Here is an 18,768-nt window from a genome sequence, read left to right as displayed (position 1 = left end):
TTCCCTGATCACTTTGAGAAACATGGTAGAACTCTAGAGCAATTTTGAAGTAAACCCCACAAAGTCACTAAACCCTGCTAGCCTTTGGTTTAGCAATACCGCTGCTAGACATATGCCCCAGAGAGACTACCTTGGCTACAGTTGTCTAAGTTAAAACTGTATATACAAAAATGGAATGAATGCAGAGATAACTGAAAGAGACTTAGAAGGAGTAATGACAAACCTGTTATGGCTACTTGTTGAAAGTCAAAATTAATTTTTCACATTTGAAAACCAAATTCATAACTAACTTTTAAAGAGAATAATAGAAATACAGAATGTTACCCAACATCACCCTGTGAGATGTGGGGACTCGGAATCTCCTGATTGTTCATACATTGTTTTTTGTTTTTCTGTTAAACGCCATTGCCTTCCTAATATAATTGAATCCCTACTTATACTTCCTTGTTTTGTCTTGGGCTTTTCAGGAGGTTTAACTTCTTTTTCTTTTCCTCATGATTACTTCCATTTGGGCTTGGAACAAAATTCCACTGGCTTCTCATTGGGACACAGTGCTTCTTTATGGATACTTCAGTACCACATACAAATACTATTCATTGCTGTTTAAAACCAGAGTTGTTGCCAGACAGAGACATCTGATTTCATGAGAAGAAAAAAGAAATTTGTGAATCTTTAGGCTATTTTTTGAAAATCCTTAAAGATTTAAGGGGCAGCTAAGTGGCATAGGAGATACAGCATGGGCCCTGTAGTCAGGAAGAACTGAGGTCAGGTCCAGCCTCAGACACTTGACACTTACTCCTGGGCCAGTCACTTAACCCCTGTTGCCTTGCCAAACACCTCCCCCCCCATTTAAAGATTTATGAAGTCAGTGAATCAAGAATGTATTTCATATCATTTAGTTATAATATTGCAGTGCTCAAGTGATATGGTGTACTCCTCCAAAGGAACTTTATTTTATAAGCACTTACTACATGCATGTTTTAATAGACCTTATTGGAAACCCAGAGAAATTTTCAAAATTCCTCCTGTTGAGAAGCTCATAATCTAATTAGGGTGATAAAAGATACACAGTTCTATAACAATAAAAAGGTAGCATTTCGGTACGAAGTTTCACAAGATAGTATCTGATGATGGCATTAATCAGTGGATGCTGTAGGATGTCAGAGGCTCTTGGTTCCAATTGCAGTGTGTGGAGAGGGTTTTAAGACAAGCCACACAGTTACGCTGAAAGAACACTAGACTAGAAGTGCAGGCACTATCCTACTGGTCTGTACCTCTTAATATCAAAATTATTTATTAGGCAAAAATAAGTCCTTTTTTCCTCAATCTCCCTGTTCTGCTGAGGAGCTTTAAGACCTTCTGCGTTCTGACTGTGATCTCCTTAACGCACTTTTTGAGTTGCTCTAATTGTCTGGCTGAGCGTCTCTTATTTCAGGATTTAGTCCAGAATCTGTCATTTACTGCCTGTGTAACCTCAGCCCCTCTGTGCCTCCATTGGGCTAGATCTGGGGTGAGGGACCTGCAGCCCTCTGAGTCCTCAAGGGAGGCCCTTTGACCGAATTCACACTTCACTCCCTTTTCTTAAGGGAATTTGTTCTGTGAAATTTGAATTCGGTGAGAAGGCCACCCTTGAGGACCTAGAGGGCCACATATGGTCTTGAGGCCTCAGGTTCCCCATTCCTAAATTAGATAATCTCAAAGCCTCTTTCCAGTTCTAAAATTGTATTTTCCTCAGTTGGTACATTTTGAACTGAGTTAAAAAAAAAACAAACCCAAAAAATACGGGCGAGGGAGGCATTCCTCTGTGCAGTGGTATTGCAGTCTGTAGTTCCAATCAATCCTCAACCTGCATGGGGGTAACATTGCTAGAAAAAGGTGTGAAAGTAAAACTTGCAAATGTTGACACATTGAATGTTAGGTTCCTGTGACCATCAGAAAAAAACCAACAACACACTATAATCTTTCACTAGAGATGGCTGAAAATATACTTTTCTGGATATATTCTTCATATTCTGATAATGGGCATTTCCTAATAAAGTAATGATGAAAAACCCATAAAATGCAGTACACAAAATAAAATTAGTAAAGTGCAAAACTAATTCCCTAGAATTGAGTTTTTGTGCTAACATCTCAAAAACGCCCAAAACATTGACTTCGGACAATATTAACTTTTCATGACCCATGAAATCTACTGTACCATAAGTGCTACATAACAAATAAGATTCTTAAAACTAAACTCGAATCTTATCTTCCATTGTGTTGGATGGTGGTGTGAGGGTGTTTTAATGGTATATTCTACTGCCGTAAACCTCTCTCTACCTTAGTTGTCCTCTGAAAACTGAGGGAGAGGTTGCTGGACTTTAGTAACTGCTGTTGGAAGATTCCAAGACTAATGAGTTCTCAGTGTCACCTTAGAGCCCAAAAGACTTGCACTGGACTTTAGGGGTATAATTGCAACACACAACTTGAAATTTTAAAGGCAAACAATGAAAATATGCAAAGAATGCCCTGGAGGTGAACAGGACCAGTGAAACACCTAGTAGGACACCAGCTGCTCCACAAACTTGCAGTCATTGTGCCTCTTATTTTTCTCTACTTCAAATAGCTATGAATATGAGCAGTTGCCAACACAAAAGTAAAAATGAGGTTACTGATGAAATCATGCAGGTGTTTGAAGTTGTGGAAATTAAACATGTGAGTGCTGAGGATGGACTGTATGTTCCAAAAAAGTTTGTGGGAAAAGTCAGAAGAGGGACACAGGAAATTTTGTTCCTGCTTTGTTAAATTTGATATATACTTTAAAAAATGTACATAACCAAAGTTCATGGGTTCATATATAATCTTTTATATATTGAAATAATTTTTGCCGATGATGATAATAATTGTTAGCTGCACGTAAGACTGCCTGCCTAGATGAGGACTATCATTGCTGATTATTAGAGAGGCAGCAGTGACTGTAGCAAAGTATTAACAAGTTTAAAATAAATTAAAGGCTGGGGTAAATGTATTTACATGTGTATATCAGTGGTACTTTCTATACAGTTTAGTCTTAAATAAGAGTTGACCAGGACACTGACTAGAGATGCCCCACCCAGTATGTGTCAGAAGCAGGATTGTCAAGGCTGGATGATTGCACTATTCCACACTTTCTCTTTAAACCAGAATTATTAGGTGAAAATAAGTGCTTTTCACTTGATTTCTGAGGCTAGATTTTAAAATCAGGCCTTCCTGACTCCAGGTCCCCTGCTCTATCTACTTTAATACTGAGCCTTCCTTTGCCCCTCATTATCTTCTGAAAACTTGTATAAGGCAGATTAGATCCATAGGGGTCATGACCAGACCTTTGAATACAGCCAAAATGTAATGGGAACCAAGTAAGTAATGGCCAGAATTGAGCTAGAATTTAATGTTTCTTATTGAAAGGGGAAGGATAAGAGGGGTGCACCAAACTGAAATAATTACTTTATTCTGTTTCCCTACCTCTGCTGGAATACTATGGAAAGACACAGAAGAGGTAATAAATATGGGCAAAATACACATAGGATGTAGCCAGTGTGAAGTTTTTTACTTCTGCTTACTTGTACTTCATAAACCATTGGGAAATCTCTTCTCTTATTGGTTAGTTAAAATGTTTATGATTATATTCATCATGGTGGAATGGCGGTTGATTTTAGATTTAGTGTAACTTATTACAGGAACAGGGGAAAAACCCAGCTTCCTTTGTTTTGATTGTAATTTTTGGAGGAGCTTTGAGTTTAACTTACATTTTGGTTCTTGTTACAGATTTTAGCTGCCTTTGAATAGGTATGGAGAAGATTGAAGAACATTTTGAAAATTTGTCTATCGCTAGACGTTCTGCAGTGACTAAAGAGCCTACTTACCTCCTTGACATAGACACTTCAAAAAATGTACAGGAAGAAAATGGATGTATAGTTGCTGTTTCATGTTCCAATGGATCAATTAGACTATATAATAAAGAGACATTAAGTTTGTTAAGGGAGTTTAGTGGACAGCCTGGACTCCTTAAAGGAGTCAAATTTGCACATTCCTATTCCCATGTATTTTCAGCATGCACAGATGGCACTGTAAAATGTTGGGATATACGCTTATCTGGCAAAACACCAGTACAGGTATTCAAAGGTTATCCTTCCAATGTTTTCATCAGTTTTGATATTAATTGTAATGATCATATAATTTGTGCTGGCACTGAAAAAGTTGGTGATGATACTTTGATGGTATTCTGGGATGCAAGAATTAGTTCTCAAAATACACACCCTGTAAAAGACCCATTAGGTGTTTATTCAGAGACACACAGTGATGATATAACCCAGGTATGTTTTCATCCTGACAACCCTAACATGATAGTTTCGGGATCAACTGATGGACTTGTGAATGTTTTTGACATAAGCATTGACAATGAAGAAGATGCCCTGATTGCTACTTGTAACTCTGGTTCATCAGTAAGTTTTGTTGGTTGGTCTGGGAAGGAATATAAACAGATTTACTGTATGACACATGATGAAGGATTTTGTTGGTGGGATCTTGCCAATTTAGATAATGATCAACCAGTTACATGTTTGAATATCCAGGATGTCCGAGAAGTAATTAATGTGGAAAATGGGAATCTCGATTATTTGATTGGTGGCTTATACTGTGAAAAAACAGACCAACTGTTGGTTGTTGGAGGTACAAATACAGGAACTATTTACTTAGTAAACTGTGACTCTTCAGGATTGACATACATGAGAAGCCTTGAGGGAGGGCATTCTGCCACAGTTCGTTCCTTCTATTGGAGTACACAGGATGATTCTTTACTAACTGGTGGAGAAGATGCACAACTGTTACTTTGGAAACCTGGAGCTACTGAAAGGACTCTTGCAAAGAAGGATAACATGAAAATAGCTTCTTCTGTGCAGAAACGTGTGAGAGTTCACAGTAATGATTCTTACAAAAGTAAGAAAAAGCATAGTTGTTAAAATATACTATTTCTACTATATATTACAGCCTTTATGCAGAAATAGACTGATTTATAAATAAGCTTTTTGAAGTACAGAGAAAGCTTTAATCTAGATAGAACTTGAAATGTCATAAAATGAAACACTTCTGAATTCAAAAGAAAGGTCTGAATACCATTAATTTTTTAAAACTTGTTAAATGGTGTATTTTTAAAATAAATTAATTTTAAAAGCAAGCCTATTCTTGAGTTAGGAAACTAATGACACTTTTATTGACTGATTTCTATATTCAGGAGTTTTCAAAGCTAAGGTTTTTGGTTTTTTTTTTTTAACATCAATTTTTTTTTTTTTAGCCCTGAATTAAATTATGCATTGAGCAGCTACTGCTTAATATGCGTATTTTGTTCTCTATTATTTACATCAACAGTAGCAATCTAAATAGAACTGAATTTTAAAAAATAAATGTAAATACATATTTTTCAAAATGAGTAAAAGGTTTTTTTAAGTCTTTCTTTGAACTTTTTTTTAGTTTTCAACATTCACTTTCATTAGATTTTGAGCTCCAATTTTTTCTCCCTCTCTCCCTTTCCTCCCCCCTCCCCAAGGCTGCAAGCAGTCTGATATAGGTTATACTCATACAATCATATTAAACATATTTTCACATTAGTCATATTGTAAAAGAAGAATCAGAACAAAAGGGAAAAACCATGAGAAAGAAAAAACAAAAAAGGGTGAAAATAGCATGCTTTGATCTGCATTCAGATTCCACAGTTCTTTCTCTGGATAGGGATAGCATTTTCCATCACGAGTGTTTTGGAACTGTCTTGGATCATTGTATTGCTGAGAAGAGCTAAGTCTATTGATCATCATAGAATTCTGATGTTACTGTGTATACAATGTTTTCTTGGTTCTCCTCACTTCATATGATCAATTCATGTAAGTCTTTACAAGTTTTTCTGAAATCTGACTGTTCATCATTTCTTATAGCACAATAGTATTCCATTATATTCAGAATAAATCACAACTTATTCAGCCATTCCCCAATTGATGGGCCAGGTCTGTGCCACCACAAAAAGAGCTGCTATAAACATTTTTGTACATGTGGGCCATTTTCCCATTTTTATGATGTCTTTGGGATACAGATTTTGTAGTGGTATTGCTGGATCAAAGCATATGCACAATTTGGTTGCCCTTTGGGCATAGTTCCAAATTGCTCTCCAGAATGGTTGGATCAGTTTACAACTCCACTATCCATTGGTATTCCAAGGCTCCCCACATCTCCAATGTTTATTATTTTCCTTTCCTGTCGTATTAGCCAGTCTGATAGGTATGAGGTAGTACCTCAGAGTTTTAATTTTCATTTCTCTAATCAACAGTGATTTAGAACATTTTTTCATGTAACTATACATAGCTTTAATTTCTTCATCTGTTGAACACTGAACATCTGCCTGTTCATATCTTTTGACTATTTATCAGTTGAGGAATGACTTGGATTCTTGTTGTAAAAATTGTTTGCCAGCTTATTGTTTTCCTTCTAATCTTGATTGCATTGGCTTTGTGCAAAAATGTTTTAATTTAAGATAATCAAAATTACCCATTTTGTATTTCATAATGTTCTCTATCTCTTGTTTGGTCATAAATTCTTCCCTTCTCTATAGATCTGGCAGATAAACTATTTTTTACTCTTCTAATTTGCTTATAATTTCTAAAGTAATTATTTGAATTTTCTATATTTTAAATGGAAAAATAGCACCAAAGTAGATGACAAGAAGATGGCTAAGGTAGGGGAATAGATGGTTAGAAGGAATATGAAACATACATAGTTGCTGGAGTGGAGCTAAGCAGATACAGTAGGCTAAATGAGTTTGCACTCAGCAGTAAGGATGGTTCAGTCCAGGTTTGGGTTCCAAACAGGAGTATATATTCTTTATCTCTTTAAAAAGTGCTATTTTGATTTATAATAATAATTTTAAAAATAGAAATTTGACAGAGCTGGAAGTAACTTTACAGATCATCTAGTTCAGAGGTGGGGAACCTGTGGCCTTCTAAATCCTCAGGTGCGGCCTTTTGACTGAGTCCAAGTTTTATAGAACAAATCTTTTTATTAAGGAGATTTGTTCTGTGAAGTTTGGATTCGGTCAAAGGGCCATACATACTTGAGGACTTAGAGGGTCACACGTGGCCTTGAGGCTGCAGGTTCCCCACCTCTGGTCTAGTACAATTTCTCTTATTTTACACATGAGAGAATTGAAGGCATAGGGAGGCTTAGGGATTTAACCCTGGGTTAGATAGTAAGATGTCATCCAAATCATTGATAAAATTATTGAACAGTGCAGGGCCAAACATAGATCCTTACACCCTTTTCGTGATCTCTGAAGCTGATTTTGAACCAGTAGTGACTGTTCTTTGGAATAGAAATAGAATATTGGATTAGGAATAGTTTTGAATTAAACATTTTGATGACAGTGGAATGGGACAGAAGTTTTTAAGAAGGAATTAAACTAATGAACAGGCAGATTTCAGAAAAACCTGGAAAGATGTACAAACTGATGCAAAATTAAACGAACAGAACCAGAAAAACATTGTACATAGTATCAGCAACATTGTATGATGATCATCAATGAATGACATCTTTTCTCAACAATGCAGTGATCCAAGACAAGTACAAAGGACTCATGAGGGAAAATGCTATCCACATCTAGACAAAGAACTGATGGACTCTGAATGCAGATGAAAACATGTTTTTTTTTCACTTGATTCTTTTTTGTAGTTTATTTCCTTTTGATCTGCTTCTTCCTTCACAACTGTGACTAATACAAAAATATGTTTTACATGATAGCATATGTATAATCTATATCAAATTCCCAACTTTTTTTGGAAGAGGGGAGGGAGCAAGGGAGAAAAATTTGGAACTCAAAAATCTTGTAAAAACGAATGTTAAAAATTGTCTTGACATGTAATTGGGGGGAAAATACTATAAAAAAAAAAAGAAGAAATTATGGTGTGGAGTCCAGAGATGCCTGAGTTGAAATCGCATCCCTGACAATTAGCAGTTGTTTACCTGTGGGGGACAGCACCTCTGTTATAAAACATCTTTGACTACCTGTGTGATAGTCACTCTCTTGCCTTGAGTTTTGCTTGTCTACTTAAGTTTCTTTTTGCCAAAAATTAACTTCTCTTGAGTTCTGCAGCCCATGTCTCAGAGAAAAGGCATGTCTGTCATTTCTTGCTTCCTCCTGAAGTGCTTTGTATAAGACTATCTTAGGAGATAAGGCATGAGGCCACTGCTAGTATTTTTCCATTCTGCTCTTTTCTGGTACATAAAAGCCTCTCCTTTGAGTGAGGTATGAACTAGCTTAGCACTGGGGCAATGTTCTGCTTGTCCCTTTGATTAATGGGGCCCACAACACCCTTCCAGAGTACAGAAAGCTGCTATGCTGAATAAGGCTGCTACTTCAGACCTGGGAAGAATGGTCCTCAGAGCTGCTGATTTTCACCTGTTCCTATGCAATTTCCAGAAAATATCAATCAGTAAACATTTATGAAGCATGTACTATGTGTCTGGCACTGTACTAAATGCTGAGGCTATAAAGAGGGAAAAGACTGTACCTGCCCTCAAGGAGCTCAAACCTCAATACTCTGTTAGTCACTTTCAGCAGCTTGTAATTTGGACTGGAGCACTGAACAGCACCACCAGCTTAACAGAGACCTCAGTGAAGTCTCTTAACTTCTTTGAACCTCAGTCTCTCATCTGTAAAATGAAGATAATGAGTTATAAATATCAAATGAGAGTAATGCATTTAAAGAACTTGGAAACTTTAACAATTTTGCATTCAGCTTTTGAAGTGAATAAAACATTTTAATGGATGTTTTAGGTTATTAAAAATATTAAATAGCAAATTGAGATCTGAGAAACTCCACTTTCTTATGAATACTAGCAGTACAATATATAGACCTTCAGATGGTTAATTTATTATCTACTTTCTTATTTAAGTCCTCTACAGGTAAGTTACACATAGCATGCAATATTCAAAATACATAATTCTTGTTAAAAGATTGAGGAGGGAGTGATTCTTCCATTTCATGTCTATAAATGTAATTATCCAGGTGACATATTTATTTGTTTTACTTTTCATGATCTTATGTTTTATCCACTAAAGCCTCATTCTACTGCCTTCTGTAGGTAACACTAGATTCTCAAAGGCTATGCCAGTGTGCAAATTCGCAGGTCCTGGCAAGCTGGAAAGATTTCAAGTAGAAACACAGCAGTGAACTGTCTGTCATTAGAGATACAGCCTAGGCTTATTTTCTAAACAAGACTAATTTTCTGAGGGTTGGGTGACTCCCAAGAGACTGGGGTTGGTTTTTTCGATCACAGCAAATGATGAAGACCATATGCGTGGTAAGTTTATAGTAGTCTGTTGAAGATGCTGGTCACATACCCATTTTTGAAATTTTGAAGATTGTTGTCGCTCTTCTATTTCCTTGTGTTCTTTGATTACGTAGCCTAGTTGTCACTTTTCCTAGAAAAGTTGTTAGAAGAATCCATACATCGATAAATGTTACCTCTGTCCCAAAAAGATAGAGATCCTTTTGGGGGTAGAGCCAGGGGGAGGGTGGTGAAACAGTTCAAGTTTTAAGAAATAGGAAAAGAATAATAAACGTGTTTCATCAGTCCTCAAAAGCTAAGATGGAATGCTTGGACATACTATAATACTGTAAGACGAACACGTGCTTTTTATTGTAATTTTGAAAATCATTTTACCTCTTCTGAGTTTCTTTGTCCAGAATCACCATGCTAATGGAAGAGCTAAAACATATTTTGCAATAGTCACTGAATTTTTATGTTGGTTGATTCAAAGTGTAGTAGTTAGAAAAATTAATGAAAAATTTTAAAACGAGTATAAGCCCCAAGTAAGATGCTTTTCACATATGTCCAACTTTGTCATTAGTTTTAGCAAGTAAAATTAGCACAGATCTATTTCTTGCTAGTGTTGCTAGGGGAAAAGTGGTAGTCTCTCAGCTAAGATGACAATATAGAAAAGGTCTAAAGGAGCCTCACTCTCACACAAGCACTCTAGCAATGTTCTAGAAATGTGTAGCTAAATAGCAAGTTCTGCCGACCAACCAAAGATTAACACTAGAAAATTCCAGAGACCTGAGAACATTCTAAGATAAGCCAGGGCAGGAAGAGGTAAGTGGGACCTTAGCTCTGGCTTGTTAGAGCAATATAAGATATAAACCACAATAGGTCATTGCATCAAGGAAACAGGACCAGGCAAGTATGCATGCACCTTAGCCCTTGCCAGAGTTTTGGATCTAGTGCCCTGACAACCCATATCACAGCCCTAAGAGGAGACAGGACTGGCACCATGATTGGGCAGCTCTAGTACCCTTGGTCCTCCAAGAGGCTTGAAACCACTGCTCTTGGTGGAGCCACCACAAAATATTGGGCCAGCACAGTGCTCGGACAGCCCTTGAATGAGGACATTGAAGAAGGCCTGAAGGCAGCAAACCTTATGATATCCATTTGGCGCCTGTCAGGGTGGTAGCAGGGGACAGCCAGTGAGAAAATGGGGGAAGCCCAAAACCCATCATGAGCAACCAAGAGACAGGTTCAGAAACCAGGCATTCCAGCAGAGGGTGAGAACCTAGTACTAGTCACCCAGTCCAGAACTTCAGTGGCATCCAGACTATAGAGAGGACAGGACCTGTCGTATGTCAAAGCAGTTGGGAGGGAGTAGAAAGTGACTACCACAAAGTCCCAATTCAGAAGCAGGCTATGGATATGAGTAAACAGAAGAAATAACACCAAAGAGTCAAAAAATAAGTGAAGCCCAACTGGCCTCTCAAATCCCTCTAAAAAATGCCAAAGACAAAGCTTTTTTGGCTGTCCCCATGGTATAGGACACTCAAAATCAAAACAAGCAACCCATGAATTGATGCTCATTGACTCTGAGCTCACTCAGTACCCCTTCCTCATCTCTCCTGCTACTACTTGCTGATCCAAGGACCTGACCCACAGGTAGGGGCTTGCAACAAAACCCAACCCCATGCCTCAGTTACAACCCCCCCCTTTCTAATGCTGCTGGGACCCCCAGTCTAGGCTGGGGGAGTTTGCTGAGGTGGCAACTCTTTAGGGGCAAAAGTCTGTTGGGGCCCACAACCTTGTAGCAACAGCACTGCAAAGCTCTGAACTAATGGGACTATGCCAGACAACTCCATGGCATCAGTTTGTCAGCTCTCTGAACTGCCCAGAAGGACTAGCACACGACACGAGCATGGTTATGTTAGGAGTAGGGGGAGAGCTGTGCAGCACTCCACTAAACCTAAGGGAAGGGGTATAGCATCAATTCTGACCTCTCAAAAGACACTTGGAACAGAGACCTAGGCTGGTGAACCATGAATGCACAGTGTAGGAGGAGGCTGAGATGCTTTGAGGTCCATCCCTCTAGGAAACTCATCAGAGGGGATAGAGTCAGTGAATAGGGGAAAATTAGGAGGGGGAAAGATGGAAATTGCCAAATATTTCAGAAAACTCAAAGACCTTTAATATAATCAGATAAATCAATCCATCAAAGGGAGAGGAACAAGAAAGTGTGAAACAAGACTATAAGAGCATATCAGTAAGCACTCCAACATACATAGGAGGGTCTACTACGAAAGTTCTTCTCTAAAAGAAAAGGCAACTTTTGATGGGTTAACAGGCACTTTCATCAAGGACATATATCATTCACCTAGTTCAGGAGAGTCAGCACCCTGAACTTCAGAGAAATCAAAACTCAACAGGCATGACTTCCTCCGTTTGACCATAATACATATATCACAAATCAACAGACAGGTCCAACTGTCTGACCATAGTTACCAGAGAGGGAAGCACAGCCATCTGGGTTTTCAAAGTGGGGGTGGGGGGCCTGCTTAGCAGCTTCCCAGAGTGTCACTTCCGGCACACAAACCTTCCAGAAACCAAGCCCCAAAGTAAAACCGCACCCTCAGAGTATTTATACACTTTCCAGAGCCAGAGGGCATGACTCTCTGACCCCATGCCTCAATAGAAAAAACAAAAGGTACTTCTGATTCTCCTACAAAACCACTCCCCTAATCAACTTTCCCTCAATGAGCAGGCCTAACAATGGTAGGAGAGATCCTTCTTAATCACATTATTCAGAGGCATTTTTCTTCTTGGTATAAACAAAAACAACAACAAAAATCCTACTTTGCTTTGCCTAACAAAGAGAAAAAAGGCTAAAGCCACAAATATCTCAAGAAAAAGAATATTTAGTTAAAAATTTAGATCACAAGCAGATAAATGAACAGAGAAGATAAAATTAGAGGGAAAAATGGATGCCAAAACATCAACCAAATTGTACACTTATTATAATTTGACAAATTTATACAAGTAGATGTTACAAAATTATATTTACAAACACATTGCAATACAAAGTAAATGAAACCAAAGTCTGGTAAAAACACTGGATTCCCAAGGAAAGCATGGCACTACAGCAGGATGTTCCATTATGTTTAAGAGAACTTAAAGTCTTGAAAGAAGGTACAAATGGAGAATTTCTGGCCTGCATAGCCAAAATAATTAGCAGAATAATAATAATTTTTTAAAAACTCAAAGAATTCAACGAAATAAACATCAATACATAAAAAGTAATAATATTAGAACATGCGATCTTAAAAACAATAAGCATAAAGACAGCTTAAGGATCATAGACCTCCCAGAACATGACAAATAAAACAAATTCTTAATACCATAATAGAAGAAACAATACAAGAAAACCACCCCAAACTTTTGCATGTGGAAAATAAAGCACCAATCAAAAGAATCCACTGATCAACTACAGGGAAAAAACTCTATGCTTCAAATCCAAGCTACATAATGGTTAATTCAACAGTTCCATGATAAACAGGCTCTGCAAGTGATTAGAAAGTCCTTAAATGTAATGGAAATAAGATCCAAATAACACAAGACTATTCTGCTCCCACCAAAAACCAATATTCTTTTTTTTTTTAAATTAATTTGTTTTCAGTTTTCTACAATCACTTCCATAAGTTTTAGATTTTCCTCCCTCTCCCTCTCCCCTCCCTGAGACAGCATGCAATCTTATATGGGTTCTACACATACATTCTTATTAAACACATTTTCACATTAGTCATGTTGCATAGAAGAATGAAAATGAATGGGAGAAACTATGAGAAAAACCCAAACAAAACAAAACACAACACAAGAGAAAATATTCTGCTTCATTCTGCATTCCAATTCCATAATTCTTTCTCTGGATATAGATGGCATTTTGCCTCAAGAATCCTTTGGGAATGTTTTAGATCCTTGCATTGCTGTGAAAGGCTAAGTCTGCCAGAGAAATTACTCACACACTGTGGCTGTTATTATGTACAATGTTCTCCTGGTTCCGTTCCTTTCACTAAGTATCAGTTCATATAAGTCCTTCCAGGCTTTTCTGAAGTCTGCCTGTTCATCATTTCTTGTAGCACGATAATATTCCATTATATTCAGAATATACTACAACTTGTTCAGCCATTCCCCAATTGATGGGCATCCCCTCGATTTCCATTTCTTGGCCACCACAAAGAGAGCTGCTACAAATATTTTTGTGCACATGGGATACTTTCTCATTTTTATGATTTCTTTGGGACACAGTCCTAGAAGCAATACTGCTGGGTCAAAGGGTATGCACATTTTTGTAGCCCTTTGGGCATAGTTCCAAATTTCTCTCCAGAATGGTTGGATTAGCTGGAAGCTCCACCAACAACGAATCAGTGTTCCAACTCTCCCACATCTTCGCCAACATTTATAATCTTCCTGTTTTGTCAGTGTTAGCCAATCTGATAGATGTGATGTGTCCCATTGAACTCTGATTTGCCTCAGAGTTCAAAAACCAATATTCTGAAAAGCAAAGACATTCAATATACAAACCATAATGACATACCCCACAAACCTGAGCCTAATCCATGAAAATGGACACTCAATAAAAACAAAGGCATTTGAAACATTTCTAGGACAAAAAAAGTGAGCAGATTATTCATCTTGCAAAAACCTTAAACAATACAAACACATAAGAAAAGCAAATAGACAATTATCAAGGAAAGAGTCAGTAATGAAATGACTCCATTACTAGACTAATAAAAGAAAAAAAAATAGCAAGAGAAAGACACATTAATTTTAAAATGTCTACAACAGATGAAAGTAGAATTTAAATAAATAGAAAAAGTAACAAGACCAGACCTGAAACAACATTGACTAAACCCTGAAAAATCAGTATATTTTGTGAAATTAAATTATAGAACAAAAATATTTATAGCAGCTTTCTTTGTGGTGGCCAAGAACTGGAAAACGAGGGGTTGATCATCAATTGGGGAATGGCTGAACAAATTGTGGTATATGAATGTAATGGATACTATCACGCTATAAGAAATGACAAATAGGAATACTTCAGAGACACCTGGAAGGATTTATATAAACTGATGCTGAGTGCAAGAAGGAGAACTAGGAGATCACTGTACACAGTAACTACCACAGTGTGCAAGGAATTTTTCTGGTAGACTTAGCCTTTCACAGCAATGCAAAGACCTAAAACATTCCCAAAGGACTCGAGGCAAAATGCCATCCACATCCAGAGAAAGAACTATGGAATTGGAATGCAAAATAAAGCAGAATATTTTCTCTTGTGTTGTACTTTGTTTTGTTTGGGTTTTTCTCATGATTTCTCCCATTCATTTTAATTCTTCTATGCACCATGACTAATGTGAAAATGTATTTAATAAGAATGTATGTGTAGAACCCATATAAGATTGCATACTCTCTCAGGGAGGGAGGGAGAGAAAATCAAAGACTTATGGAAGTGATTGTAGAAAACTGAAAACAAATACATTTTTTAAAAAATTAAATTACAGAATGTGAGGGTACATAAGGGGAGAGAGGAGGTGGAAAGAAAGAGTAGTTGAGTCCATGGTAAACAACGTACTTGCATTATGAAGGGGGTCTTCAAGAGAATGGATGAGGTGGCAAAGAGATGGATTAAAATGGGGAAAAGAAAGTGAGAGATCTTGATTCAATGAGAGGAGGAGGCCCCAGTGAAGTCCAATTCCAAGAGAGGAAATACTTTGTAATCATTTGGTGCAAAGGGAAACCCCTTCCTATGAGAGTGTTGTACCTCTATACCTGCCTGCCCCAAGACAAGGGAAATCAATTAGCTAGCTCCTGGAGGGCAATATTTTGCCTCAAGAGAAGGGAAATCAGCTCTTGGAGACAACTGGTATCCAGAAAGGTGAGAGGGAATGGACCCAGAGAGAGACAGAGACAGAAAGACAGAGAGAGTGAGAGAGTGAGAGAGAGAGAGAGAGAGAGAGAGAGAGAGAGAGAGAGAGAGAGAGAGGACACAGGAATATTTCTACCATGGGACAATATTTCTATCATTATCTCCTTTATGAGCTGATACTTCTAAGAATGAGGCACAACGGGGCAAAGGACAGGAGTTGAGATCTAAAAAGGCAATAACAAATTGGCCAGATGAGGATAAACAAACTTGATGCTTCATAAGTTTTCATTCCAGGAGGTTCACAAAGAGGCTAAGGAAAGAATAAATAAGTATATAGGCCATCAATTAGAATAGAAAGAGAAGAGAAGCAATGAAAAGAACAAGGTTTTTAAAAATCTCTATAAAAAGGCAAGAGATTAAAAAAAATAAACCTAGCAAAGAAACTCCAAAGAAGTGGAGGGGAAATTTTGAATCAAAAGGGAAAGAATTCTATAGCTAAATAAAAGGAAGAAAAAAAAATAAAACTTCAAAACTAGGGAAAGGGTTGGCAAACAGGATGGGGAAGGAAAGGTATTAAGAGTGAGGGGAAGAGAGCCTGTTGGAATAGCACTGCCTTAAAACAGAATAAGCAAAAATTATTGTAGAGACAAAGAACTGACTTCAAAGAGGGAGACAAAAAAAAAAGATCCTAGTTCAGGAAAAAGTACTAGGGACAAAAAAGGAATAAAATTAAAAACCCAATTTATAATTTTAAATGGGAATGGAATAAATAATTCCATTTTTTTTTTAAATGGTAAATTGGATAAGAAGGCAAAAGTCAACAAGCATTTGCCAGGTATTGTGCTAATAGCTGGAGGTACAATAGTCCCTTTTACCAAGAAGCTTACAATCTATTAGTAGAGATAATATGCAAAGAATTATATACAAACTACATACATAGGATAAACTGAAGAGAATTTCCAAAGAAAGGCATTAACCTTAAGGGGGAACCAGAAAAGACTTCTTTTAGAGGCAGATTCAGCCGAGCCAGAAGATGAAGATGGGAAATCAAATTTCATACGTAGGAGATTGCTGGTGAAAATGCCAGGAATCAGGACAGGGATGGGGAACCTGTGGCCTCGAGGCCACATGTGGCCTTCTAGGTCCTTTTGACTGAGTTCAAGTTTTACAGAACAAATCTTTTTATTAAAGGAATTTGTTCTTTGAAGTTTGGATTCCGTCAAAGGCCTGCACTTGAGGATCTAGAGGGCCACATGTGGCCTTGAGGTCACAGGTTCCCCAAGTCAGGAGATGGAATGGTGAATCATAGAGTAAGGGCTAAGAAGACTGGAAATGTAGAGACCAAATTATAATGGATTTGAAAGTCAAATGAGATTTTTATATTTGATCCTCGAGTTAGTGGAGAGCCCCTGGAGTTGACTTGAAGGGGTTGGGTGTAGAGATAACATACTCAGATCTGTACTTTTTTGACAACATAGTGGAAGATAGACTGGGGTGAGGAAAGACTTGAGTCGGGAAGATCAATGAGAAGGCTACTGCAACAAGTCCAGGAGTGAGGTGATGAGGGTCTGCACCAGTGAGATGGCATGTCCAAGGTGTCATGTAGGAGAGATGTTGCAAAAGTAGAGGTGACAGAATTTGACAACTGTTTGGATGCAGGGAGTAGGAGAGAGTAAAAAGTTGCAGATAAAACTTAGGTTTTGTGCCTGTGTGACTAGTGCTGCCCTAAACAGAGACAGGGAAATTAGGAAGAGAAGAAAATTTATAGAAAAGATAACGAGTTCAATTTTAGACTTGCTGAGTTTGTGGTGTTAAAGAGATGGATGAAGACCGAAGGTTAGGAGAGAGATTAAGGATGGCTAAATAGATCTGAAAATCATCTGCACAAAGATAATAACTGAATCCATAGTAATTAATGAGACCAACAAGTGAAATAGTATAGAAGGAAAAGGCATACAGACTGTTGTTTAATAGAAACCTATCTAAAAAGCAAAGACATACATAGAATAAAAATGAGAGCCTGGAACAAAATTTATTCTGCATTGAGTGAATCCAAGAAGCAGGATTTGCAGTCATGCTATCAGACAAACTAAAAATAAAAATTCACAATATAAACATAAACAAGGATATTACATTTTGCTAAAAAGGAACTGCAGACAATGAACCAATATCAATATTAAACTTATATGTTCTAAATACCATAGCATCTAAATTCATAAAGAAAAACTGAATTACAAGAAGTCATAGATAACAATAAGAGAAGAAAACAATAATAGTAGAAGACCTGCATGCTCCTTTCTTGGAGCTGGATTAAATCTAACAAAGATTACCAAAATAAAAAATAAAGAATTGAACAAATTCCTGGAGTACTTACAGTATCTTCTGGAATAATTAAAGAATTACATGTTTCTCGGCACTGCCTGGAACCTTTGCTAACAGTGATAATATTTTAAGGCATAGAGAAATTGCAAATAAATATAAACACTAAACATTCTTTACAGACCCCAATGTAATAAAACTAGTCATGAATTTAAGGAGCACAAACGAAAGGCGGAGATCTAAATAAAGACTTAATACTAAAATCCTAATAATTAAATGGGTAAAAAGAATTATGTGAAATACATAATAATGTTCAGAGAACACATTGAAGTTCATGGAATGTAGCTAAAGCAGTCAGAGAAAAAAATTACATCCTTAAGAAGCAAATGAACAAAATGATAAAGGTTTATGAACTGAAAACAAACCCAAAAGAAGTATAAAAGAAGAAATGTTGAAAAAAATTAACTGGAAAACAAGGGGAATGATAAAATTAAAAGCTCATTCTTGGAAAAGACTTAACAAAATTGATAAACTTTTAGTCAAACTAATAAAAATATTGAAGAAAACTTAATCAACAAAATAGCAAGTGAACAAAGTAAAATCATAAGAAAACCAGAAGAAAAAAATTATTAAGACCCATTCAGCACAATTATGCCAATAAAACTGAAAACATAAAATATAGGGCTACCTTGAAAATATAAAATATCCAAACTAATAGAACATCAACCAGAGATCTTAACTAATCCAATCTTTGAAAAGGAAATAAGACCATAAAGGGCTGGGGAAGTGGGGATGGGCAGGGGACAGAAAAGAGGGAGAGGGAGTGGAACTCTTGATCCCAGTGGATTTACAGGAAAATTCTATTAAACTTTTAAAGGTTAATTAGTAACAATATTACACAAATTCTCAAAATTAAAAAAGAAATAAAATTCCTTTTATAAAACAAATATAATCCTAATATCTAAATCAGGGAAAGGTAAAACACATGAGAAGTATAGACCAAGATCATTAATAAATATTGACTTAAAATCTTGTCAAACAGACTACAACCATTTTATCCAAGAAACTATTTATTATAACTAAATTGAATTTGTGCCAGGAATGAAGGCATGGTTTGAAATTAAGAAAACCTATCAACATGTTGGAAATAAAAATATTCTAAACACAATTATCTTAGTAGAAGAAGAAAAAACATTTGATGAAGTATAACA

The 18,768-nt window shown here is 36.9% G+C and overlaps 2 protein-coding genes across 6 annotated transcripts in view; one reads left to right on the top strand and one right to left on the bottom strand.

Annotated features, from left to right (window-relative positions):
- Positions 1-18,768, bottom strand: part of LOC140517833 (uncharacterized) — a 68,542-nt gene that overhangs the window by 12,944 nt on the left and 36,830 nt on the right. The window contains exon 2 of one of the 5 annotated variants that reach the window (XM_072629423.1): positions 5,244-8,706. The exons of 3 other annotated variants lie outside the window; for them this stretch is intronic. The gene's annotated coding sequence lies outside the window, so the exon portion shown is untranslated. Of the gene's footprint in view, positions 1-5,243; positions 13,867-18,768 lie in introns of those variants that run through there. One more of the 5 variants, XM_072629427.1, reaches the window with a different exon arrangement.
- Positions 3,807-5,191, top strand: WDR89 (WD repeat domain 89). The gene has a single exon (XM_072629422.1). The coding sequence runs from the start codon at positions 3,807-3,809 to the stop codon at positions 4,974-4,976; it is 1,170 nt and encodes a 389-aa protein (XP_072485523.1). The 3' UTR covers positions 4,977-5,191.

This window comes from Notamacropus eugenii, chromosome 1 (genome assembly GCF_028372415.1).
Source record: "Notamacropus eugenii isolate mMacEug1 chromosome 1, mMacEug1.pri_v2, whole genome shotgun sequence".
Classification (NCBI taxonomy): domain Eukaryota; kingdom Metazoa; phylum Chordata; class Mammalia; order Diprotodontia; family Macropodidae; genus Notamacropus; species Notamacropus eugenii.
The sequence above is the reverse complement of the archived record's forward strand: the minus strand, read 5'-3'. Positions and strand labels throughout refer to the sequence as shown.